Below are 26,725 nucleotides of genomic sequence, written 5' to 3' on the forward strand. Positions count from 1 at the left end.
ACGGCCGGGCGCTGTAGTGGTGTTAGCTTGGAGATACCGTTTCCTTCACGCAGAACCATGGCACTCCTACACCCTGTCAATCCCGCCTGCTCCTCTGGGCATTTTCCTGTCTCTTTGTCTCTTTATTTGTTACCAATTTTTCCTTTTAATCTATTTAACTGTTTGTGTTCTGTTCATACCGTTGAAGAAACTAAACAAATTAATGAAGAGCACTTAAAAATAATGTAATTATTGCTACATATTGTGGTTATTATTATTATTTGTTATTTGTATTAAAACCAAGGAGCCCAATACATGAACCTGACGACAACATGTCTTGTATGATCAAATATTTGCAGAGCAGTTGAAGAACTAAACCGAGTTATTGACGAACACTTAATTGTAATTAATCTTTCTACAAGTAAAGAAATAAAAACATACTTTTGTGGCCTGACGTTTCGGCATCATAGCAGAAGCGTTATCAAACGCTAAATGGCAACACTACACGCACATAAATAGGTTTGTTACTCCCGTTTCAATTGGTAACAGTGGCTGCCTTAATACTCAAGCTCGTGTTAATTTCAAAATTAATACATTTAATTGATATTCAACGCCTCGCTCCAAAGTACACAATTGGTAAGTTGCACAACTATTCTTTGGGGAATGTATGCCTTCTTTCTAATAACATATTCCGTAATTTTAATTAACTTAATATTGCAAAAAAATCCACTGGGAACAATTAATTAGTCATTAATTCAAGCTGCACCGACACTTAAGAATAGGTTTCCCACTCACATTCAATAGAAACAAGCTCTCTCTGTTTTAAGACTAGGCTGAAAACTGTTCTTTTTGTTATTTTTGTTTGATTTGTGTGTTGTTTTTAGTTTGCCGATAAATTAATATTTCGTCTGCATTTTCGTTCATATGTTATAAAAAAATATATATATTTCTGTTCTAATAAATATTATTGAGTCGAATGAACGACCGACGGAAAGTTAATGATGTAAATAGAGTCATGAAAAAATGTATTGGGAATTAAATACAAATAAATAAAAAAAATTATCAATAGGCATCTTTGAATGTAGTCTTTGAATACACAGCGTGAATGTAAATTGTTTACTCTACAATCTCAGCAAAATGTGGAGGTATGTAGTTTGAATTTATTTATTCTGCAAACCTGTTTTAAAATGACCTTGTTTCGATTATCTTGCTCATGAAGATGCGTTGAATCTTAAAGCATGATCAAGCTTTTTGTAAAAGTCTACTCATTGACCAAGATGTTGAATGGTCGCAATGCAAGATTGTGTTTGTTGGTGTCATGTGTGAACCAGTTTACAAATTGCCAATTGCATTATTAACTTAACTTCATATATATTATTTGAATATAAATTATTTCGTTTTAAATTTGTTGAAAATGTCAACTCCAGAACTTTCTTGGTTTCAATAGGATAATACTTTTTTTTTCTTTTTCTTTTTCAACCGTAAACTAAGTACCAAATAATCTGCTATTGGAATAATTCTTTAATTCAGCGCGGTGAAAGCTCAACTCCAGAAATGTCTCGAGTCTATATTGACAACCGTAAACTGAGTTTGCTGGATGATTTTTTCTTTGAACAGTTCTATTTTTCAGCAAGAGAGAATGCGATGGGTGTGTTCCTCTTCTAAGTTCTCCACACCTGTAGCTCACAAGGAGATACATGACACCATCTTCCTCATCCTAGCTCCACCAATAGAAAACATCCACATGTTAACACCTCAAACCATCCAAGTCAGAAACTTTGGGGTTTGGAATGTCAAAGATTCACAGCGCTTGCAAGTACTATCGACCAAACCGTCTTGCGTTTCCGAGACTTTCCATCACTTCGTCAGACAGACGGATCACGCGGCTTAAATTTCAACCAAACACTTCTGCCAAAGTTAGACCACTTTACGAGTGAGGAGCTTCCACGGGGAGCTGGGTTTCCGCAGCGGCGTCTGCCATTGGTCGGTACCGTCTCTGGCGCCGATATCCCCCATGCGAGTCACTGCCCTAGATCCATCCTGCTCCTCGGACTCCGGGCTATTCTAACTCAAGTTCTTTTCTCTCGCGTTTCCAGGTGTGTCTCTCTGAAAGTGTCCCTTTGGCCTAAATAATACCCCCCTCTAGCGATATAGCTTCTCGGGTTGTATCAAGCTTCAGGCTTTATTGGTCATGAATACTCCACGAGTTTTAACTTGAAAGTTAAAACAAGAAGTCTTTTGATGGGCTCATTAAAAACAAAAACCTTAACAAACTATGCAAATGAACCACAAAAATGTAGTCACGCTAGAATCAATAAGTGGGCTTGGCTCATTCTCCTAACTTAAGACTCCACTCTGGTCAAAGAAACAATACCACTTTGGGGGTTTGAGTTTTTATGTCAACTAAAGTTTCAGGAAGATTTTACTCATGTCACTTCACTATTGAATTTATCAAAACCATATCCAATGTTGAAAGAGTGGTGTGCGCATGACAGAACGCAGCCAATCATGGGCTTGTTTTGGTGAGGATGTGCATGACTGGTTTATTAACCAATCAAATTGGACGCTTTGAAAGATCGAACCGTTTGGGGCGTCTTCATTAAAATGGTGACACCAGCAAGATCAGCATAATAAGCACCCTTCTTGTAGTAATAAATCCATTCTCCTGCAAGTCTTTAAGTTTTGTGGTGCATTTAGGACATGGTATAATTCGTATACACTGTTTATTAAGAATGGTTGTAAGTCCAAAACTAAAAATGTGCTACGAAATTGTACATGATTGTTAGTTAAACAAACAACAATAACCAGCTAAACTTGAACCAGCGACATTCTGATCAACGTGCCGGCGCTCTACCAGTTGAGCTATCTAGCCCTAAAGTTGGCGGTATCCATTTTTTAAGAATACTTGCATTGGTTATTTACTTGAATAGTTATTTTTCAAATATTTTCTAAGTGGAAATTTGTTTTAAACTGCACCGAGTTAAAATATTAACACAAAAAAAAGACTTTTGTTTTATTTATTATTTTATTTATTTATTTTAATTCTTCGGACAAAAACAAAACAAAATAAAACAAGCACAGGCCGTCCAGGGAAGGGAAAAAGTAAAAAAAAAAAACTGTCATCAAAAAAGATGTGCCCTCCCATACCTAGCTCATAAAAAGTAAGTTTATATACTATATATTAAAAACTCTTAAATTGCAGTAAAAATTTAAACAAAATATGGCAAGTAAAAAGCACTGACTATGACCTTTGGAAGAGCATTTGCATTTGCATTTATACCATAGGTCCTTTTGGTAGGTAAGCAGTTTGCAAACTGTTGGTTTACCACAGGTTTGTCTAACTTTTGCTTTAGTGCTTTCCTCTGTGTGCTTTCATCTCTATTATCTAATTCCACTTGCCTGCTTTTGTCTACACCATTATACCTGTTCATGTTTGGTGTGCTGTCATTTATCTATCGAAAAAGACTCTGCTATAGGGTCGAAACGTCAGGTCACTTACTATGTTTCAACATGGCAATAAAGGTATCTGAATGTTGCAAAATAGATTAAGGAATATAAAAGAAATTGAATCAAAGTCTCATGTTGATTAACGTTAATCGTAGGCCTGTGAAGACAAAACGGACAAAGAAGCTCAAACAAAAATATGATACGTTTTAATAAGTGTAACTAAATGTTCATAGATGAATAAACGGGTATATGCATTAAAGGAGTTAAAATTATGGATAAATAATGTTAAAATCTCATGTTGTTTAACATTTATTTACAAAGAGGAATAACCATAGCGCAAGGAAAAAATAAAACGGACCGGGAAAGAATCTTAAACAAAAAGAGTACCTTCTTTGTCACTAAATCGTTTTATTCCAGAAGGTACGACTCAACATCTCTCGGGTAAATTTCCATGTGGGCCTTGAATTGCCCATGCTTAACAACCAGATTCGTTTATTGTGCCACACGGTAAAAACAACTCCAGCGGGTCTTACGAGGAGCCTTTACCGTTGAAAGAAGCGCAGACCCCGGTATCTATTGTCAGAAGATACGTCCGGTTATTGTATACAGAGATACGAATAATGACCGTGAGCGTCCAAGGTGAGGCTGCCGTGATGAATGCAAACTGGTCGGTATAGAGCAAGGAAGGTTACAGCGGTGGAATGTGTGGTTCGGAAGGTCCAAACCTTACTCCACAATATTGCCAAACGTTTACCGGTTTGCTCTCCTACTTTCCTTGCAATTTAGGGGAGATAACTTGTTTTGCATGTTTTGTTGTTAATGTTGTTTGTTTTTATCTATATATGTGTGGCAGGCCTATGCTTTTAATTGTGCAATATTCTTGTTTATGTGTTATCAATGTATTTAAAACAAATTTTTTGGGGGGTGATTTGTTTCTAATTGTAGGCTATGTATGATTTATATTTACAATTTCCAGTTGAACAGAGACAAATTTATTAGAGCGACGTTTGAGCCAACGACATGCGGATGAACGTCCGGCTGCGCTCCACAAACTGAGCTACTTAATTAGCCAGATCTAATGGGAACGAGTACGTTTGGTAATTACTCGGAAATAATCGCACCGGATTTTCGGCGATTATCTCAACAACGTAAAACTTTCACATGTTAGTTTGGTTGTAGCCCTATATCTATATCTATATAGGATTAAATAAATCAAACGGTTAAAACTAAATGATTTCCTTAAAGGCACGAGACACCTTTGGTAATTGTCAAAGACCAGTCTCCTCACTTGGTGTATCTAAACAAAATATGCATAAAATAACGCCTGTTAATAAAGCCTGTTAAAATTTGTACTCAATTGGTCGTCGGAGTTGCGAGAGAATAATGGAAGAAAAAACAGTTACCTTTATCGCACAAGTTGTGTGCTTTTCGATGCCTTGAATTCGAGACCTCAGCTGAGGTCTCGAATTCAATTCAAATCTTGAGTGAGAAAATACTTCTTTTTCACAAACTATACGTAACTTCAGATGGAGCCATTTATCAAAATGTTTGATACTATCACCAGCTCTCCAATGTCCGTTACCAAGTAAGTTTTTATGCTAAATTTTGCTAACATTATTCTTGTTTTGTTTCTGATGAGTCCACTGCCTTTGTGGACTCATCAGGAACAAAACAAGAATAATTCCCCTGGGGATGAGCAGAATCTACTGTTGGAAACGTCGAGACCACACCAGCTCTTTTCAGATCCAACACTCCCTCAAAAGAGATGTACCCGTGAGTTTACTATTTTAGAATTTATAGTTACTTCAAGACTAATTAACATAAGAAGCATTTTACTGAGCCTGGGAGTGTTGTGGGATTTCATTTTCTTGTGACGTAGTCAACATAATATAACAAGAATATCACACGAAATCAAGATAGATTGCTAAATTGTTTGAGCTTGGTTGTGAAATTATACAAATTGCACTTCATGTGAAGTGACTATAATGTTTTGACTACGCAAAGCCACGTGTGAAATCTGATTTCAGCAATCCTATAAAATTGCTATAGTTTCACATGAGTTGGCATTCTGTAAAATTTCGCAATCATGTTAAAATAAGTGAGGGGCCCTTGCTTAATTGCTCTCGTGTGAAAAGGGCTTAGTACACAATACTAAGGCCTCAGATAGGCTAAGTGCAGTACACAAAACACGGTTTGGGAGAGAATTGGGTTGAGCGACACAGCACTTAAAATGCATCTTAAAATAACTCAAAATGCAATTGACATGAATCAAATATGCTTCTTTTTCCAAATAAATGAAGTATAACTCAATTCAGTGTGACCTTAATCTTTAGTAGAGATCTTCTGCTTCTTTGCAAAAACAAGATTTGAGGAAAGCAGCGTGCAAGAAGACCTTGAGATAACGGCCAAATGGCAAGGAAGTTATCTTACGAAGACATTAATTTCTCCTGGGATATGAAGTATCGACATTTTGTAATAATCGGATTTGTGTTGGTCCATGAAAGAAAAAGAACTCCCACATGGGATTGACCTCTGCTGATTAATGTGAGGTAAGTTAATTGAATCAGAACCGCTGCGTATGGGATGTTTGAGTTGCAAAGATCTTTATAAAAAACGGAATATCGTTGTTTGGACATTCAGTTCTGATTTTCCATGGCAGTAGAGTATCAACTTACAGCTGCAGGTGGAGACTTGTGCTGCAAAGAGGGAGAATTTTGGTGCAAAGTTGAGACTTTTGGTGCAAAGGTGTGAGTATTTTGGTGTTAATTAAAGTCAGTTCTCATCACAGCTTACAGTGTGACAATAACTTTATACTTCAGACAATTTATTTGAATATAGACATGGCCGATGGGAACTTGTCAAATCAAATTTTCCAGTGCGCTGTTGGCGTTGTAGGCATCTGTGGTAATGGTTTAGTGTGTGTTGTCATCACTAAAATCCATTTCATGCATACTATCACCAATGCTTTCATACTCAATCAAGCTGTGATTGATTTCTTCGGATCGCTTTTGATTCTACTCAGCAGTTTGATACCCATCTCAGACCCCATCCCGTCTGGGGTTGGAGGGGTGCTCTTGTGCCACGTCTGGGTCTCCAAGTACTTCATCTGGGCTATTTTTACCACCTCTACCTTCAACCTAGTGGCTTTGACTCTTGAGAGATACCTAGCAATAGTGTTTCCTTTCAAATATCAAACTCTAGCCACTCGTCGAAATGTTACCGTAGCTCTACTCTGCGTGTGGGTGTCAGCATTCCTATTCGTGACATACAACTTCTTTCTTCGGAATCTCGACAATGGGAAATGTTTGCAGAGGTCGGTCAAGCATCCCGAGATACTTGGTGTTGCGACTGTCAGTGTCATCTACATGGTACCTGTTATTGTAATGCTGATTGTCTATGTTCACATCTCCGTAGTCTTGACGAAGGGAGCGGAGAGAGTTGGACCTGCACCGTCTGCCGCTGCGATCTCAGGCGGGGGTGTAGCTATCGACAACCAGAGGGAATCCTTGATGCGAGCCCGACGTAATACCTTCAAGACACTCCTGATCGTCTTCATTTCCTTCACTGTCTGCTGGACGCCCAACTGCATCATCTTTACACTCTTTTCTCTTGGATATGAGGTTGATTTATCATCTAGTATTTATCTTATAACAGTAGCAATGGTGTCTTTGAATAGTTGCGTCAACCCTTTCATTTATGCCATCAAGTACAAGCAATTCAGAAAGGCACTTAAGATCGTGTTTGGTAGACCGGATCAGTCAGATGAAAGCAGTTATTAAGAAGGTTGGCTGAAGCGTAGTTCTTCATAGACCAGTAGAAAACAAACGACATCTTCGGTAATTGTCGAAATTTGGTATCAATCTGTTAGCATTTCCACAAGTAAGTTCTTTCTTTCTTTATATGTATTTCATTGTGCAGGCATGTGAGTATATCCATATGAACAAAAGAGGAAAAGAGTAAACCGGGCAAGAAAAAAAAGAGGAAAAGATAATCTTGCTATACTTTTGTACAAAGAAAGTGAAGAAAAAAGAGGAAAATCAGCTGAAAAGAGGATGTCTCACATGCCTGATTGTGTATTTAAAATTACTGACGGTAGCCTGCATTACTCTGTATATTTGTTAGTGTTCGGAAAAGGGAACCATCGAATCTTGGATCTTAGGCTATATTTGTAAATCACACGCCCTAACTTATGACGAAACAAGCTCAAACAGCGTCTTCACGCTGAGGTTAAAATTTAATAAAGATCTATCATTGGCTGAAAGTTTTGTGTGGCGGGAAAGGGCCTACACATGCGCACGAAACCTGTTTACTGCGCTACAAGTCTAATTAAAGGAATCAGTACAACATATGACAATATTAGATTATAAAGCTTTATAGAACTTTGATTACCCATTTACAATAACAACCATTTATTCCCTCATGAAGCGAACTCGACCCACATAAGACGTTCCTTAATCATATTTAACAGATGAAATTTCGAGGACATCTGAAAGCTAATCAAATACCTTCCTTTCAAAAAGAACAAATTAATCATCAGTTGATTTCGTAGAAGTCTTGTTTTGTTCCTCAGAATAAAGACAAGGTCGTAAGAATGTCCTTGTTTTTTTTTTAACAACTAGAGTAATAACTGATCAAGGAAATAATAACAATATAAAAAGATTATTTCCCACGTGACTATAAGTAATATACAGGATTGGTAATGATGAAAAACATCATTGTTTATTGAGTCAAAATGCTGACTGATTTTGAAGGTCATACTAGGACCATTTTCCTGTAAAACCTTTTCATCGGAAATGAAGTTTTCGAGAAATCTTTTTATGAACACCTAAAAAACGACAGCAGATTTCAATTATTACAGCCAACATGCTGATAATCGACATGTTTTTCACCATTTTCTCCCGACACACTTGGCAACGGATTAAGCCCAAGTTTTCACAGGTTTGTTATTTCATGATCTGGTTGATTACAAAAATATTAACAGTCAGCGACTATTTTGTCAGCTCTGCCAATAAAGTATAGAGAACAAAATCAATGTTTATGATAAAAATAAAATTACAGATTCACTTCTTCCTATACTTATAGTCGCTTTTTTCACAAGAGGTACAGCTCTTACGAATACTGACAAGAAACACTTTGGTTAGAAACAAAGAAAAACTAGCTAGAGCAGGACTCACACATGCGACCCCCGGATTAATGTGCCGGTATCGCATGCAATTATGTCCTCTATGCAATACTATCCGGAGGACATGATTGCATATGCAATCATGTCCACCGGACGGTTTTGTATATGCAATCGTGTCCGCCCGGACGCTGCATAATGCAATTGTGTCCCCCCGGACACATTTGCATATGCAGTTGTGTCTGCCCCCGTGCAAAACCGTCCTTGCAGTAAATTAAACGCCCTTGGTCGACGGAACACGTTTGCCATTTATTTACAAGCTATTAAGTGCATCTCATGAATGACATGGGAAATGTTCGGCCGTTGGGTATTTGCTGCAATCATAAATACGTGAATATCCTTGCTGCACTATGCGTAGGTTCAGTGCATGCACGCTCGCTGACGGTACGCGGGCACATACAAAATTGTACAGTCATGTCACGTCATGTCCACCGGAAGGTTTTTGCATAGCCCCGGACACGATTGCACATGCAAAAGTGTCCGGAGCGGACAGTATTGCATGGCGGACACAATTGCATCTGACATCGGCGCTCTACCAACTGAGCTATCTAGCCATTGGGCGGGTCTTCCTAGTATTAGTTCGGGGTGCTACAATTAATACAAAACAGATATAAAAACACATCGATTTAGCAAAACATTTGGTCAGCGATTACTTTTTAGTTTAATATCGCATTACTGTTATCATATAAATTGTTTTAATGTAAATAAATTTCTATTATAGAATTAATTTTAAACTATTTATGTATACAGAAAAACCAATGTTTGGCCATTAACTTACTCGATTGTACTGCAGCGGATCGGTGTGTAGGAGAGCATATTAAACTAAATCATTTAAGGATTTCAGAATTTGTGTTAATAACTTCTTATAACTTGTGAAACCAACGCAACTTGACCAGGATTAACCCGAATCTGATAAAATGTTGAAAATGCATTACTTTGATTTAAAATCAGAATATTTATCTTCAAAGTTATAAGTAGGATTTGAAACTTTGCATGGTGGAAATACGATATAGAAAGGTTTGCGGTAACACCATGTAATGACTATCTCTAATGAGTTGGGGTGGTTCTGAAAAGAACTTTTGGTTTCAACTCATAACTCAAAAGTTATAACTGACAAAATGGCGAACCGTAAGTTGCGCTGCTGTGCACAGTCACAATTTAAGGTACACTTATTGTAACAAAGACACCAAATGAACAACCGATAAATATTGAGTAAATCTTTGCAGATCTTGTATTCCACAAACTCAAGCACCCATTCATCATTGACAGAGAGATTGTAAGGACAACATTGAGGTAACTGCTACATCGGTACTTTTCCCAACTGTTGTTCATTAAATGGACATACAGGAAATGTGTTGCCATGACTATGGCTGTGCTCTGCTGCATTTCAAGGGGCAATTACATAGGGTTTTTTCAATCACCACTCATTAAAATCGAGACACTGTAGATAGTTTTGTGAATAAACAACTGCTGAAAATGATAAGGAACAATTACAGATAGCAAACTTTTAGAAGATTTCAAGGCAATGTGCTCCTTAAAGGGCAGTTCAGAAGCTTAAAGGTTTCTATAAAATCGATTAAAAAAGTCAACAGTTCAATTTTCAAGATGTACAAAATAATTGATTTGGGAAAACGGTTAGAATGCTTAACAGTACAGCAGCAGCACCATTGTCAGTTAAACAAATATTGATAAACTTACAATTTTAAAATGTACATTTTATATTAAAATGTATGATCAAGGCATAAATGCACAAATATACAATGTATATAAATAGTTCATAGTATTCTAAATTTCTTGTTTTAAATTTATTGTTTAGTTTTAAAGTTCAGTCTCTGACATTATTCATCACAGCTGACTTTTATTGTGCACCTTTAATGTTACTTCACCATTCAATTAAAATCACAATATGTATTGTTCTTTTGGTGTGTCCCCAACATAATTAAAATTAAGACACTATCACTGATAAGCTGTGTGAAATGTTTCAGCTAATATTAATGTTGCTTGTATAACGTTAGCTCTATGAACTTATTTTAGTAAAAAGACTTTTTAGTAGATGTTAAATTTGCATCAGGGATAAAGAATATTAACTTTTATTTTACCCATAATTATATGATGTATGTTAGCACTGTAAGAGTATATAGTGCTAACACACATCGTTGTAATATAGGTAAAACCAAAACTAATAGACGTTTTAGGCAATACTTTTGCAAAAACACTTGAACCAATTTCTTGTGTTACTAAACCAGAAATTGTGTTTAAAGATTTTTACAATGGTGAGCACATCTTTGAGATTTTAAATAATCACTTCTTGTAGTGCGGTGATAATTTCAAATAAAATTAATATGTAAAGTTAAATGGCATGTGAAATAAAAGTTCCTTGAACTACACTTTGTTTTATTGGGAGAGTCTTAGATTTTTGTATTAAATATAATTCATAGATATCCTACTAGAAGGCAAAATATAATTTCTAGTTTATATCAAAAATAGAGAGGAATGAATTAGCTGTAACTCTCATGCCTTTGTACACATTTTCAAATAATCTTGTATTCCTACTGGTGGGCATCAATTACAACTGTATTGTTTGCTACATTTTGTGTCAAATAGTAACAAACTCAAAATTTGACTGCTCCTCTGTGTCATGTCACCTCTTACTTGGTAACTCCTTTTCTTCATCGCTGAAAACTTCTTTCTTCTTGGCACTTTGACTGCTCCTCTATGTCATGTCACCTCTTACTTGGTAACTCCTTTTCTTCATCGCTGAAAACTTCTTTCTTCTTGGCACTTTGACTGCTCCTCTATGTCATGTCACCTCTTACTTGGTAATTCCTCTTCTTCATCACTGAAAACTTCTTTCTTCTTGGCACTTTGACTGATTTTCCTGCAGATATTAAGATAAGAAGTCATATTTACTCTCATCCTAACTACATGAAATTAAGAAATACTGTTTTTTTGTGTTTACCATGAAACATTTCAAATGACAAGAATCTACATTATGCGTGAGTTTGTATTAAACATATACTAAATGCATTTCATTCTTGCATTGTCTCGAAATAGAATTCCTTTGTGAAATCTGGCTTTTCCATTTCATTCCACTTTGCATTGTGAATAGACCGATCCATTAGGCTCCGCCCACAACGCATGTGTGTGCAAGAATAAGTGAGCCAATCCAATGCCTTTCTGTACAACTCTGTCGCGCGCGTCAAGCATACTCGCACGCATGTCGGACTTGATTTGTTGCGTTGTGATTGGTCAATACGCAATGGGGCGGAGCTTAATGGATCGGCTATTGGAATAATAGTCCAGATTTGACCTTGTGATTATATTTTGCAACCATGCCCTGACATTAATTCAATATTTGTACAATAGTCGCTTACCTTTGATTGATTCGGACACACTTTGGACAGGACTCCACAGTCAAGAAACATGGTTTATGATAACACGCCCAACAACCTAAAAAAACAAATAAAGCATGAACTCAATCTTAACACTGTTGTTCAAATTAAGAATTGAAGTAAATTCATGTTATATTCAACAATAAATTATAGAAAATTAACATTTTAATAACACTGTTCTTCAAATTAAAATTGTATGTAAATTCATGTAATATTCATTAACTCATGAACAGATAAGTAATTCAAAAAATTCTACACTCAAAAATGAGTACTAGGGTGGACATACATACAAGTATGGTTCAAACATTTTATGTGACCTCTGACGACACTCAAACCATAACATGATTCGCGCGCATACCGCCGGGCAAAACCTTGTGTTTTGGCAGCCAGCTAGAAAGTACATGCAATCTTACCATGACTACGCGTCTTTTTGCACGGCGAAACATGCCGTGTACAGTGTTTTGTCAAGAGAGGTGTGAGTGTAAACATAGGTCACATCGTCTATAGATTTTTAAATAAGAATAAATAATAAATTATAAGATGAATACGTACATGTAGACTAGACTGCATCTGTTATAAACATTTCATTTCTGTTAACACAAGTTTGCCTGGGACTGGCCTCCTCATAACAGAAATGTTGCTATAATAAAACAGCAAAACAAATAAACACAAAAGCGGAAATGAACTTCAAAATTGGTCTGTATAAGCAGAACCTCGTTTAGATGTACAATCATTTATATCCGGTTTGACCTTTGAACCCTACTGACCTTGACACTGGCAAGTCTTCTGCAGCTGGAATGGAAAGATGATGTCTTGATCGTTGTTGCACACTTCACAAATGAACCCTTTGGCCTGGCAAAGCTGGGAACAAATCAAAACAAACTCTTTCTTTAAAATGTTATAAAAGGCAATCTTTTAATGGTCGATTTAAAGGCGAAGAATAACCTTGGTTTTTAGAACCGTTTTAATCCCATATAAATATTGATAAATACCATCAAATTAAACCCGAGTGATTTGTCTGTGGATGTTTTTATTCACAGAGTTTAAAGAGGTGTCAGGACCAAGCAAAAGTTTTTAAGTAGCCCATAGGGAAAGTTAAATTGTGGTTTTTACAAACCGATAGCATTTTTTTCAAGACGCTGTATGCTGGGCTAGTGACAAGGGTGAGCCCCATCATTATTCCATAACTTTATAAGTGTGTTCCAATTATTGTGTAAAGTCTTTGACAATACTTGGCATTGATTACTGAACGTGTACCAACCCTTAAAGGTGTGGATTTTACAAACCTATAGCAGTTTTTACTAAACATGTACGCCGGGCTAATGTTTCCATTTCATTCTTCAGAAGTGGGTTCCAATCTGCAAAGTCTTTGACTTACTTGGCATTGACTGACGTGAGTCACAGCATCTTCAACGAGTTGCATTAGTTCTGTTTCCATCTCACCGCTACGTACTCGATGAAGATCACTTAGTGAGTAAAGATGAGGCTCACTGAGTAGGTGTGAGGGTTGAGACTCGTAGGTTGCCTGCAGACTGTGGGTCGGAGGAAAATGATGTAAATATGATTATTATCAATTGAGTAAGTTGGATCAAACGAATGTAGGTTAAATTAGTATGCATCAAATCGATACAAACCAAATCAACGTTGGTTATAAATTATTAAATCGTTATCCTATCAACACAGACCATAATAATGTTTGTTAAATAAATACCAATCTTATCAATTCAGATCAAATAATAGTGGTAAAATTGTAAAGCAATATCCAACAAACCGATACACATAAAATCAATAAGGGAATAAATCAATCAAATCATAACAGATCAAATGAAAGTAGATTAAATCAATAATCAATCAAGTCAATACAGATCATATCAATGTTGGTTACAATATTAAATCAATATTAGAAAAACAAATACAGATCAAATCAATGGGGATTAAATCAATATCAATCAAAACATATCCAATCAATATAGATTAAAACAATAAAGATCAATCAATTTTCATAAAATCAACATCCATCAAATCAAACAAATTGAATCATTGTAAGTCAAATTTATCAATCAATCACTAACCATCAAATCAATACAGATCAAATAAATATAAATTCAAATAAGTATAGATTCAAGTCAAGACACTTAATTAATTTTGATTAATAACCCACACCCAAACAGATTTTTACAATGGATAATTCTACCTTGGCTACATTTAGTCCCAATCTTGTTTTCCTACCTTTGACTCAACCTGCAGGTTTTGAGGAAATCCTTCAAAAAGAAAAGCTGAGTCCGCAGTTCCTAAAAACATAATAGGAAAGTTTTAAAAAATTTGATTAGATTTCATTTATTGTCCAAATTTAAATGAATTATACCAATTTTGTTTTCACTGGCAAATGGGTACAAAACCAACAATTCTATTAAATATACAAAAATACACCGGAGTAGTGAAAAGACAAGCATTACTTATGAAAATACAATGTACGGGTAAGTACAATGAACAACAAAATACTGCATTAAAAACTACCATAACAAAATAACAGATAAAACAGCGCCTTATAAGAAAAAAAGAAACAAACAAAGGAAAAAAGTACAGGAAACCTGGTGTGATGTGATCAAGCAAATTGAGTTATTTGTACACAGGTCAGGTCAGTGAGTGAAATGGTTCTCAAAATGGCCTGATACTTCGAAGGCGATTGCCTCCATGCCCCCTGGTCATTGTCTTAATGCCCTTGAAATGCCGACGGTAGAAATGTACAATTTCCTCATAGGGTGCCCTTTACCATGAAGAAAATGCCTTGGTGCCCTTGCCCCTTCCAAAAACAAAGCATACAGGCCTGCCGTACCATAAAGCTGATGTAGGCTTTTAACCAAAATTGTATTCTCATTCATTTTGAAAAAGTGATTACCAAACGTAAACCTTCTCTTCAACTTACCTTACAAGAATTGAGCGGTTTAACTTTCCTATACAGTGCCTGATTGATGTCCAGAATATTAAACAATGGGTCTTCGTACATCTTCTCCAACAGTTCTCGAGAGAAGTTACAGACTTGGACCTTCTGGAAATCCCACTTTCTTAAGACTCGTCCCGGTATAACAGCAGTAGAGTTGCCATGACAGGAATGACAGAAGTATTTACCGAGATACTCGCAGTATCTTAGTCTCTTGGCAAAACCTGAAAATAAAATTATAACAGACAAATTATGTTTTAAGGCAAAGTATACCTTCGGCTTTCGGAACTGTTTGCTTGTTTTAATCCTGTATAAATGAAGATGTATACACAAAAATATCAAGTTATAAACCACAAGGGACAATGACTGGGTGGATTTGAACCAACGACCTCCGGATTAATGTACCAGCACTCTACCTACTGAGCTATCCAGCCCTACGTTGGAGGTCCTCCAGATACAGTAAAACTAACATGTGAAAATTTGGTTTCAATCAATCAATCAATAAAACATTTATTTGAAAAGGTAGTCAAGTTTTTTAGCTATCACCGGGAATCTGCAGCAAATTAAGACATTAAGGCTTCTTGTATTTATATTTTGGGGCTTAAAAACTGATGGCTCAGTTGGTAGAGCACTGGCATGTTAATATGGTCGTCGGTTTCAAGTCTCGGTCACTCCATTCAATTGTCCTTTTTTTCAACTCTAAATTGTTTTGAAAAATTGTTTAAATGAAGTTTTCTAACCTCTTTCAACTTGCATCCCACAACCAGCACAACGGTAGTTCTGCTTCGCAACTAAAACTTTCCTCCTAAAAGACAAATATAACAAACGAGCAGAAAAAAGTTATTACACTAAAATGTTTTAATATTAGTGTGTTTGAAAAGAGCTACATTATGGGTATAGTCAAATCCTTCCTACATAAAACTGAAATGCTAAATAGACAAAAATAGACAACAAATCAAAGGAAACTAAAAATAATAGTCCAATTAAACATTACATAATGAGGAAATTTAATATTAAATGAATATTTTTATTCATTCTGATTGGTCAATAGAAGCCCACGTGGCCATGTGAAATAAACAAGGTGATGAGTGTTTAACCCTGGAGAAATTATGTCAACAGAGGGTGCTATAACATGATTGCATAGACCTTTTCGCAAATACTGGGGCCCGCGCGTAAAGCTTGGAATTAGGTGCATTGTGGTCTAGCTGGCTACAAATTTGATTCACATCTATCCCACAATGCACCTCATTCAACAGTCTGCGCTTGCGCACTGGTATTTGCCATAAGGTCTATGGATTGAGCTGTAAGAGCATGGGAGAAAAAAAATAAAATAAAACAAACAGATAGAGGCTTTCTTACTTTGGTGGTGGATGGACATTAAATATTATTTGGGCTCGAGGAGGTGCCCACTCTGCATTCCCACGAAGACGAGTCTGGTAAAATAAAGGAATAGAAATTTTAATTCATAAACAGAGTGTGTTGTGGTTGTCAAGCATGGTGCCAAGCTGCCATGATGAAGTTTTAGCTAGGACTTCAACCCACCATCAGTTCATAATTAATAGTATTATATTTTAAAATTATTTCTCAAGCAGTTATAAAAAAGTACATACATGATCAAAATAGCAAAAACACTAATAACAAAAAGAACTTAAACCCCAAGGAAATACATTCACAATAATAAAAATAGCATAGACATTTTTGTTAACTCGTAAAACAATAAAAATACAGAGGACGAGGTAAACAACGAACCGTTTTCTTTGTGTATATATCAGAGTTTTCTCCGTCATCAGGGGAGACTGGTAGAGACTTTGGCATCGGTAGAAGCTGAATTAAAATGGAAAAACAACAGGTGAAGATGAAGTTATTAAAAAATTAATTAGCTAAAACAAAATTTGGTTTGAGCTTTTACACTGACTTTTTTAGTCGAAATGGAATCTTTTCAGAAAGGAAAAAGTGGTAAAAATCTCAAAAGCGGTACATCTTTTGAGAAAAAATATTTTGTTTGGAAACTCACAGCTTGTGGTGCATCTTGTTCAGACACCAGCCACTGTAGCTCTGAGGCTGCTGGTAACTGCTTAGCAGAGAACTTTCTTAGTAGACAGAGGGCGACAGACTCTGCTGACAGTGTATTGCAATTCACTCCACTAACCGGACTTAACTCATTGGAGGCAAGCTGTGGAGATGTTTGTCGACAAATATCAGCATCTGAGGTTGTAGAAACACAGGAAATAAATGTTATTTCAATCCAATTAGAGTGTCTGTTCTTACTTGGACAATATCTGCATTAGCCATTAAGGCTACAGCTACAATTAATGCTAAGGATGACCTATACTTCAATGCCTAATATGATCCAGCTGTGTACAGGGCCCAAGATTTTACACTGGACCACAGTCCAGAGGCTAGTAGTTTTACTGTCAGGCCTGGATACTCATGACTGGACAAGTCCAGCATTCTTGTATTTTTCTATTAAATAACAGAACCTCAATGTGTAATAAAATAATGTTGAATTTGAGTCCGATAAACTTTTTTATAAATTCTATTTATTAATTAAGTTTCTTTTAGAAAGACAAACAAGTTAAATCTTCTCTGATACCTAGTGTCATAGTGCTTGTTTAAAGCCATTGGACCCTTTCGGTACAGAAAAAAAGAAAAAAGTTCACAGATATACACATAATTTACAGGGTTTACAGAAGGTAATGGTGAAAGACTTCTCTTGAAATATTAGTCCATGAAATGCTTTACTTTTTGAGAAAACGGTAAAACAATATAAATTCTCGTTAACGAGAATTACGGATTTGTTATAAACACATGTCATGACACGGCGAAATGCGCGAAAACAGGAGTGGGTTTTCCCGTTATTTTCTCCCGACTCCGATGTCCGATTGAGCCTAAATTTCCACAGGATTGTTATTTTATATATAAGTTGTGATACACGAAGTGTGGGACTTGGACAATACTGTTTACCGAAAGTGTATAATGGCTTTAAATAAAAACAGTGTGCATCTTGAACTCTTCTGAACTTAGTCTAGTTGGTAAGACACTGCTCTAGGGTTGCAAGGGTCAAGGATTCGAATCCCACCCGAGTTATATGCCTGTGATATTTGTTTTCACAGGACTTGGGAAAGTACTGAGTATACAGTGCTAACACACATCGGAGTATGGGTAAAAAAAAAATTAAAATATGTAAAAAAAAACAAAAAAACAATATGTTCTTTGTACCCCATGCAAATTTGACATCTCTTATATGTTCTGGACTTGTTAGAACAACTCTGTTCCATAAAACATTTTAACCAGCAAGCCCTTTGGTCTTGCGGATTCCCCACCCTAATTTGAGCCCTACGTGTACTTACCAGAGTACAGGGAAGCTAACGATGGGCTTAATCCCATCTGCTGCATTATGAGAAGGTTAGAAGGCTGCGAGTCAGACAACTCAAACTCCTCTACAGAATCACTGCTATCGGAAGAGTCTGTAGAATAAAGTCATCAAATATTATGAAGATAACTTTGGACGGGTCCAGAAATTTCATTTCTGTGCATGTTTTGTTTCAGCCATTCTTTACTTTGATTACTGTCATTAAAGGGGCAGGAAAAAATATAAATTTTGGTTTATGGTTTGTTTTAATCCCGTATAAAAATAGTCATATACAATACAACTAACATTCCTAATTGGACTGCACATTCTAAGAGACGTTTTTATTAATATAATGCTTCTCAGATTCAAGATTCAAACTGATAAATTTGTCCATAACCACATTTAATACTTTGAAGTGAAATGTTTCTCAAAATGTTTCTCATCTAAACCTGCTGCAGGCTTCAAGTCAGACGTAGCTATTGGCATTCATTTTAAGAGTAATTACCAAACAAATGTTTTCCATTTAGTTATTGCCTTTATTGGAAATATTAAATAATACAAATAATTTAACCTTTGACCCTTACCTTCTTCACTGTCTGTTGTTGTGTCATGTGGTGTACTGTTAGCACTACTAGATGTTAAGGTTGTATCTAACAACAAAATCAATATACAAATGCTATTTTTTATTGGCTGCAAATGTGAAACAAAATGATTAAGTAGTATTTGAAACTTTGCATGGCAAGAGTATAGTCAGGTGAGGTATGCGGTAGCACCATATGTTAATCTTTTAACTGATGTTGACAACCCAACATTTTGATCAGTATGCTCTGATCGTCTTTAGGGGATTACTGATCGAAATGCTGAGTTGTCAACCACCAGTTTTTTCAAAACCAACACTACTCAAGAGAGATATACACATGGTGCTACCGAAACCTCATCTACAATAATATAATAATACTCCCACCATGCTAAATTTTAGCATATAAACTTTTAAAAAGAAAATAATTTTTGAAATTTCACTCGTTAGCATGTTTTAGCTTGTTCTCAATCATGACCATACTGAAAATTTCAACAAACGATCACATCACACCAAATAATACCTAGACTATTCTTACTTGAGCTTGTTAAAGTGCTCATCCCACTATCGTTACAGTTTTCATTTGTCCAGATAACAGAGGTCCTTCCTCTCATCTTGTCTCGTCTCTTCTCCGTACGTCGGAGTCTGATACGTTGTTTAAGATGTTGAATTTCTTCATCTGAAGCATCTGACTCGTGATCGGAAACGGATCTGTGATGTTTCCTGCATCGGATCTGTTCTATTGCTGCAATAATGGCCTCTGAGATGCTAAAATGAGCGTTCTCCTGAACAGAAAAACAATTATACAAAACTGGGATGAAAACAAGATAATGGCATCGACATTAATCCAGACATTAATCAAGCCAGTTTTACTCTACAGTTCTGAAATATGGACCCAAAACCAAACAGTTGAACATTGGCTAGAAGCAGAAAATATCTAACCAGTAATAATCTGAAGATATCCAAAAAAGTAAGAGAGTGCAGACTACGCACATCAGGCCACTACCATCACCACCAAGACAAAACAGCTAACCGATTCATTCTTTGTTAGTCCTCCATGAAGAAACCCCTTAGCACTTATTTAAGCCACTTGGGGTAGTAAGCTCCCCAGGGAGTTGAGAAAGTTAAGAGAAATGGTCTAAAATTATGCCCGATGATTGGGTTATGTTGTAAAACTCCTTGATCTACATGTAGCTCCTAGGATGTGTTCACAATGTACATTGTAAAACCAACATACCCTATCTAACTCTGGAATCCTCTCAAAATCTCTAGAGGATAGAAAGCTCATGAGAGATTGTCCCTGGGCAGGCTGAGGGAAGTAACACTCGGTAGCCGGTGAAACCATTCCTACAAGACAAACAAAAACAAGCAAAATGGAAGACGTGTTAGAAATAGTCACTGGCCCTCGAAAGAAAAAATCAAGAAGATTCAAAAATATGATTTTGATTAGTGAAATTGGTGAGTTTTGCTGTTGGATGTCAGCACCATCTACATGTATCCTGCAAGGCCAAAATTCATAGAGCTGTTAGTGTTAAGCACAAAAAAGTAGCCAAGAACGCAGAATTATCCCTGTAATTTGATATCATTAGCTCGCAGTGTTAATATTGAAGTTTGAGACTACATTTCTCCAAACCAAGGCAGATAACTTTTTAAGGTTGCTATCACAATGTAAACTTAAAAACAATTATGAATAAATTGCTTAGTAAAAGTAAAGTTAGGTCGTTCCAAGCAAAATTCTGGTCGTTGTTTTTACCCGGTTTCCTTGGCATTAAATGACTGAGAATATGACCCGAGAATATTTCTATTCACCCTGGACAGGATGCCAGTCCATTGCAGGTTACTCCCCAGCTCTCATTGGTACCCATTTGTACTCCAGGATGGAGAGAAGCAATTATGATAAAGTGCCTTGCTCAAGGAAACAAGTGTCACAACTGACCAGGCCAGGGTTCGGACCCACATTCTCTTAAGTAGAGTCCACCACCTTAAACTGCTCTTCCAAGACACCCAACCAAATTGATAAGTACGATGGTAATAAACCAGCTCATGGTTTGATTATACATACCTGATTCCAATAAACTTGTTTTACGAGGTGGCGCAATGTGACCATCAGACGGCAGCGAGTTACTCATGTTGTTACTGGATGAATCTAAATCCGCTGTAGCACCTCTTATGTCACTCGATGGAGGTTTCAAGATCTCAGACTTGGATCTGGAATGAGTATACAACGCCTTCCTCTTCACTCCATTATCGACCAAGGCGAGACTACTCTGAGAATGTCTGAGTGATTTCTGGGTTTTATATAAACTAGTCCTTGCCTTTGGAGGACTTGAAGCTGTTCCAAGTTTACGCCGGAGTCTGACGGCGTTCTGGGTTAGTGGTGAAATCGACATCCCACATCGTTCGCACTGCGTTGCGTTCAAAGACTCCGTACTTAGACTCTCAGCCGAGTTCAGACTTTCCCGCTCAGCCGAGTCGCTGAAAGATCTACTCTTAGTCTTTACAATACACTTACAGGTGTTTCTCAAGGAATCATCCTCATTGACAGATCCAAGAGACCCCAAGCTACCCTGCAAGGTATTCCCTGAAGGTGGTGAACCACAATCAAACAACAGTTTTGGTTCTCTGTTTTGATGAGCGTAACTTGGCAGGCTACTTATGGTTTTGGCGTGTCTGAGAACCTTTCGCTGCGGCGGAGATGCAGCTTTATCGTTCGTTGGGAATTCCATATTCATCAGAGGGTCGTTGGCGGTTTTCGGGATGTCATCCACGGAGCGGACTTTTCCCACTGAGCTTAAGGAGGTATTATCCAACAGTGAGAGAAGCATCGTTCGTGCTGACTCAGACTGTCGCCTGTCTAAGATCTGAATGTTAGGCTGAGCATGCTCGTCTGACATCGTCAAGATGCTTTCTGTTTTTGGTGATGCGAATGCCGGGGGTTCGACTGCTTCTGCGGAAGCAGAGAGTTTTCGGTGAGATTGAGGGTGAATCGGCATTTCAGCTGTGGGATTCCTTGCGGATAAGTTTCTCTGTTGACTGCTTGCTGGTAGTAACTACAGAATAGGAAAAAAGAATATCATAAGGCTGGGAAGTAAACCACTGCACCCATGGCAATTGCTGTGGTGCTTTATGCTTTTGCTTCGGTGCCTTTTGCAAAGTTCCAATAAAAATTTATATTTTCCTCAAAGAAGTGTGCCTTACCAGAAGAAAGTTGCTTTGCTCCTTCAAGAACCGACTTCAAGGCCTCTATAAGGCTTTTTCACACCAAAATAAACAAATAGGCCTATGCCTAAACTAAAAGCATTGTAAAACAAATAACTTCACAACCAACTATTACAAAGTGGGAAAATAAGAAAACAGAATGAAAATAATAAATTCATCAATCACTTGCCATGCTGGACGTAAATAAAAAGTATACCAAACCTCATGAAACAAAACTCAACGTATGAAACAAGATCTGGAAATAATATGAAGCTTGCTGATTTTGCTTGATTTTATGATCCGATCAAGTAACAAACACAAGAAAATGCATTCTGCACTTACAGCTACCTCCACACTGTACAAGTCTACATTACAAATACATGTATAGAGTCTAAAACTAGCGTGGCTACAATACACAAACTCAAATGTGAATGAACTTGCATCTGTGATGGTACCCTCTTTTTTAACGACGACACCAAAAAAATAGCGTAAACAACAATTGTATGCAAATTAAAGTCTGGGTCAAATGCCATCATCTATAGCCAGGGCTAAACTTAATACAGCAGCATAAATTTATTATTCTTAGCAGATTTAGGTTACCCACCAAAACACCATGTCAAATGTACAATTTATCACTGGTATCCTGCTCCTTTGTGCTTAGCATATAATTATTGTGGTTAGCAGAATGAGGCTACCAGCCACAACACCATGTCACATTTACAATTTATTACTGGTATCTACCTCCTTTGTTCTTAGCACAAAAATATTATGCTTAACAGAATGAGGTTACCAGCCCAAATAGTATGTCACATGTACAATTTATCACTGGTATCCTGCTCCGTTTTGCTAAGCAGAAAATGTTAAAGCAATATTTCCTGCTTCAGCATGTTCAGCCATGTAAAATTGGTCCCAGTAGACAACAAAACAAACACAAACTGCCATCTACATTGTTATATACAGTGTCATATTTAAATTATTTACTCACCGAATGACAAAACATGCACGACAGCTGGTGTTTTAGTTTTGTAAAAATTTGAATTAGATTAAATACAACATTATAAAACAAGAATAAATTCTGGTGAATAAATTGTGATTGTTAGACAGCGTTCTTGGAACGTTTCCAAAGTGAGTCAATTATATGCAAAACCACCTTCTGTCCAACCAACGGGACCTGCATAGAAATTGTATCATGTTTATCCTTTATGACATTGTTGCCCCTTCTTTAAGATACAAGTTGGCCTTGGTGCCCTACCTCATGGCCCTGGTGCCCTTGGCAATTTTGTTCCATTAAAGACCAAAGTGGCCTTGCCCTAAAAGTGATGAAACATGAGGCCTGGAAATGTCAACAATATTGATGAGCAATTCAATAATTTAAACCTCTACAATGCAATAAAAATCCCCCATAAAAAGTGATTTGCAAATGATTAGATTCAAAATTATGATTTCAGCTCTTGAAAGCAAAATGTTGTAGATCTTTGGAAATAAAAGTTGGTTAACTAATGAAGAAAGTATGACAAGGACAATCTCAGCCTGTTTTTGAACAATGCTATATTTGGGGTCAGGGGTTAGAGGTCAGGGGGTACGATGTTAACTTACCAGCATAGGATCCAAATCAGCAAGAATAGATGCATTATTCTGTTCGACCGATAGGAGGCATATGTACAGAGCCTGGAAGTGAGCTTGGCTACAAAGGAAGGCATCATCTACATGTAGTATGAATGGAGATAAAGATCAAATATGTCAGAACTAATTCGTTCGAGGGAAACCAAACTTTGTAAGCTTCATGTACTTTCTATAATTTTACTGGGAGCTTGTGGAATATGCCTATATGAAGGGCCTGGTAACTAAGGACCCCCATTTAACACCAACCATCACAGTGTATTATGTTTTTATTGTACATCTGTTTCAAGCCTTGAACTTTGCTCATGAAGAGGCACAGCAATTTCCTTCTGGTAAGTAGCACTTCTATGAGGAAAGTAGAAAAAATGTGGGGAATTTTTTCTAAATGGCACCACAGCAAAAGCACAGCGCACCACGTCAACTGCTGTGTGTACAGTTGCTTATTTTGAGGCCTGCTGTTTTCTTGAAACTTTGAACAAAGTAATGAAATCATGTTTTTCCTAAAACTTGATGAGTTCATGTATACCAAAGTTGGTACTGCAGAAACTGCCCAATGAATATTCAGCAGCTCACCATAATAATACTTGCTGAGATGTTCGTTATCGTCAACGAGGAGTCTGAGTTGAGATGCTAAGGTGTGGGCCTCCAGACTCGTCCTAAGCCACATCCCACCTCGGTCCACTCCCTGCTCTCCAGCTTGACGATGTATACGGTCAACAGAGGGCGCTAAAACAGGCTGTAGCTGCCGCAACCCCAAGACAAAATCCCAGTAGTCCTCCTGCACTACAAAAGACTGTGGGAAAATAACAGAGTGGCATTAAAACCTTGCACAAAAACCAAGCAGTTGAACTAAAAATACTATAAAAATACTACAAATGTATCCCGGCTCACTTTCACACTGTACCCGCCTAGGTCCATATTCCACAAGGTTTCAGCAGCATGTTTCAAGAATACCGCAGGGTTTTACCGCTTACCCCTAGTACTCCAGAGCAAGGGTGGCTATTCCCCGGGTTATGCCCTTTTGCTTGGGGTTGATCAGGGGTAAAGCGATCTGAGTGTGAAAAAGTAGGCCGTTAATCCCCGGGGTTTCCCCCAGCGAAAAGAGTAGTGTGAAAAGGCTTTCTGTATTACCTGGAAAATATTAAAAACTTTAGATGTTTCCGTAAACTTACTGTTCCTTTAGGATGTCTCAAGCGATGACACATGACTTTATCTAGATGACAACAAAGCCTTGTCAGTCCTCCATAGGTTGACCACACATTGGTTGTATGTGCCGCCAACAAACCCTCCACGGTGAACTTTAACCCCCACAGAAGCTCTTGGTGTTCTTGTTTACTTAAATTAAAAAATCACATTGAATATTTTTATTAATAATGATCTACCTAAGCAAGAGAACTTCATACGCATGATATATTTGTGATACTCAACCATTCGCTCCAAAACAAGCCACTTCCTGCCAAAACTCAAAACAGGGCGCAAATTTGGCACTAACAACCCTCGCCCCCCCCCCCCCCTAAAAAAAAAGATCCCCCAAAAAATAAAAAGCAAAAAGTCCACCCTAAAGTTTTTAAAACATGATGCGCACAAAAATATAAATATGGCTTTGCTTTTTTGTTTTACTTTTTCAGTGACTGGCTAGCAGGACCAGATTTTGAGACATTACAAAAGTCCACCAGCCTGTTCACTGGTCCACACCTTGTAAATTTAAATTGCAAACTAGGATTTACTTGTTGTTCTTTACCTCGCATTTTGAGTTTCTTGATGGCCACTTTCCGGTTTTGCCATGGTTCTTCAACCTCCCATGGGGCGTCTATTTCAAGTGTCGTCTAATGATGTACCATTAAATCAACTAGATTGGGCAAGACGGAAAGAACATCAGATAAGAATGAACTATCGTAAAATCCCCTTTGAAGAAGTGTTCTGTTGCCACTATATAATTTATAAAAAGAGCCGGTGGTTGTTATTTCGATGGCAAAAAAGGCCCATCCAAGTTCTTCTTGTATACCAGAGAAAACACCAGAAACTACTGTAAAATATTATGTAGAAAGAAAACTCAATTGAGTCAAGTATGAGTCAAGTAAATCTCAGGTGAATCATAATTATGTTATTAATTTAATCATTAAAGAGCCGGTGGTTGTTATTTCGATGGCAAAAAAGGCCCATCCAAGTTCTTCTTGTATACCAGAGAAAACACCAGAAACTACTGTAAAATATTATGTAGAAAGAAAACTCAATTGAGTCAAGTATGAGTCAAGTAAATCTCAAGTGAATCATAATTATGTTATTAATTTAATCATTGACTACCTCCATGATTCATAAATTCAAGTTTAACTTCAATTTGCTATGCTAGGGGCCTACACACAAAAAAGGATAAAAATTAAAGCATTATCTCGTCACTCGATCAGTGACTAAATGGTCAGTCATTGAATTGATCGGAAAGGTTTCCGTATGGCGGCACCACTTTTTCATTTGATATGAAATAATAGTATCTAATTTACCTCAGTGAGATATCCCTTTATGTAAAAAATGAGTGAAAAAGTGGTGGCTCCATACGGACAGTTAAATGAGTTATCCAGTTGATCACGAGTCACCGAGTCACTCCTGCAGTCCTGGACCTTTTTGGGGGGGCTTTGTTTTTTTTTATAAATAAGCAAATAAAATACAATTACTAACTATACTAATTCGTGGGTTACGGACATTTTACTTATCAAATCTTTTATTTTAAGTTTCAGCGTTGACTCAACTGACCCGCCCACATCATCTAAACACACAGTATCCGCTGATTGCTAATTTCTGTCATCGTTTGCCGTGTACATCCGTCCGTGCCAGTCTGTGTGTCATTCACCATCTTTACATTGATTAAACTCTTTTACCTTTATTATTCATTCAATAAAACAAAACTAACCTGAGCACAGAGGTGGGGAATATCATTTCCATCACATAAAACTAAACAAATTCAAACAATTTCTATATAAAACGTGAAATATTGTTGTGTTTACGTTGATCTGCCGTGGCGTTTTCTCAACGCATTTATTTAGTC

At 37.0% G+C, this 26,725-nt stretch overlaps 2 protein-coding genes across 3 annotated transcripts; one reads left to right on the top strand and one right to left on the bottom strand.

Annotated features, from left to right (window-relative positions):
- The first annotated feature begins 6,266 nt into the window (after positions 1-6,266).
- LOC139945343 (galanin receptor 2b-like) lies at positions 6,267-7,205 on the top strand. Its single transcript, XM_071942694.1, has one exon. It carries the CDS (start codon positions 6,267-6,269, stop codon positions 7,203-7,205), a length of 939 nt encoding a protein of 312 aa, XP_071798795.1.
- Positions 7,206-8,443: 1,238 nt separating this feature from the next.
- Positions 8,444-26,715, bottom strand: LOC139944943 (run domain Beclin-1-interacting and cysteine-rich domain-containing protein-like). 2 transcript variants are annotated; one of them, XM_071942136.1, is made up of 21 exons: positions 26,591-26,715; positions 25,427-25,534; positions 24,858-25,020; positions 24,259-24,478; positions 23,662-23,768; positions 23,051-23,074; positions 20,930-21,917; positions 20,105-20,214; positions 19,406-19,652; positions 18,875-18,940; positions 18,289-18,405; positions 16,953-17,143; positions 16,688-16,762; positions 16,298-16,371; positions 15,679-15,743; positions 14,924-15,162; positions 14,227-14,288; positions 13,376-13,529; positions 12,765-12,858; positions 11,980-12,055; positions 8,444-11,483 (listed from the first exon to the last, which is right to left on the bottom strand). In XM_071942136.1, the coding sequence occupies exons 2-21, from the start codon at positions 25,468-25,470 to the stop codon at positions 11,411-11,413; spliced, it is 3,189 nt and encodes a 1,062-aa protein (XP_071798237.1). In that variant the 5' UTR covers positions 25,471-25,534; positions 26,591-26,715; the 3' UTR covers positions 8,444-11,410. The 2 variants fall into 2 exon arrangements, with proteins under 2 accessions (XP_071798237.1, XP_071798238.1); XM_071942137.1 differs by lacking the exon at positions 23,051-23,074.
- Between the last annotated feature and the right edge of the window lie 10 nt (positions 26,716-26,725).

Source organism: Asterias amurensis, chromosome 12 (genome assembly GCF_032118995.1).
Source record: "Asterias amurensis chromosome 12, ASM3211899v1".
NCBI lineage: Eukaryota > Metazoa > Echinodermata > Asteroidea > Forcipulatida > Asteriidae > Asterias > Asterias amurensis.

Excerpts from the sequence above, each read along its gene's own strand:
- LOC139945343 (XM_071942694.1), top strand. The coding sequence starts at position 6,267 with ATGGCCGATGGGAACTTGTCAAATCAAATTTTCCAGTGCGCTGTTGGC.
- LOC139944943 (XM_071942136.1), bottom strand. The coding sequence starts at position 25,470 with ATGGCAAAACCGGAAAGTGGCCATCAAGAAACTCAAAATGCGAG. Across the intron at positions 20,215-20,929 it reads AACAAGTTTATTGGAATCAG|GAATGGTTTCACCGGCTACC; the intron begins GTATGTATAATC and ends TTTGTCTTGTAG. Across the intron at positions 16,763-16,952 it reads AACAAGATGCACCACAAGCT|CTTCTACCGATGCCAAAGTC; the intron begins GTGAGTTTCCAA and ends ATTTTAATTCAG.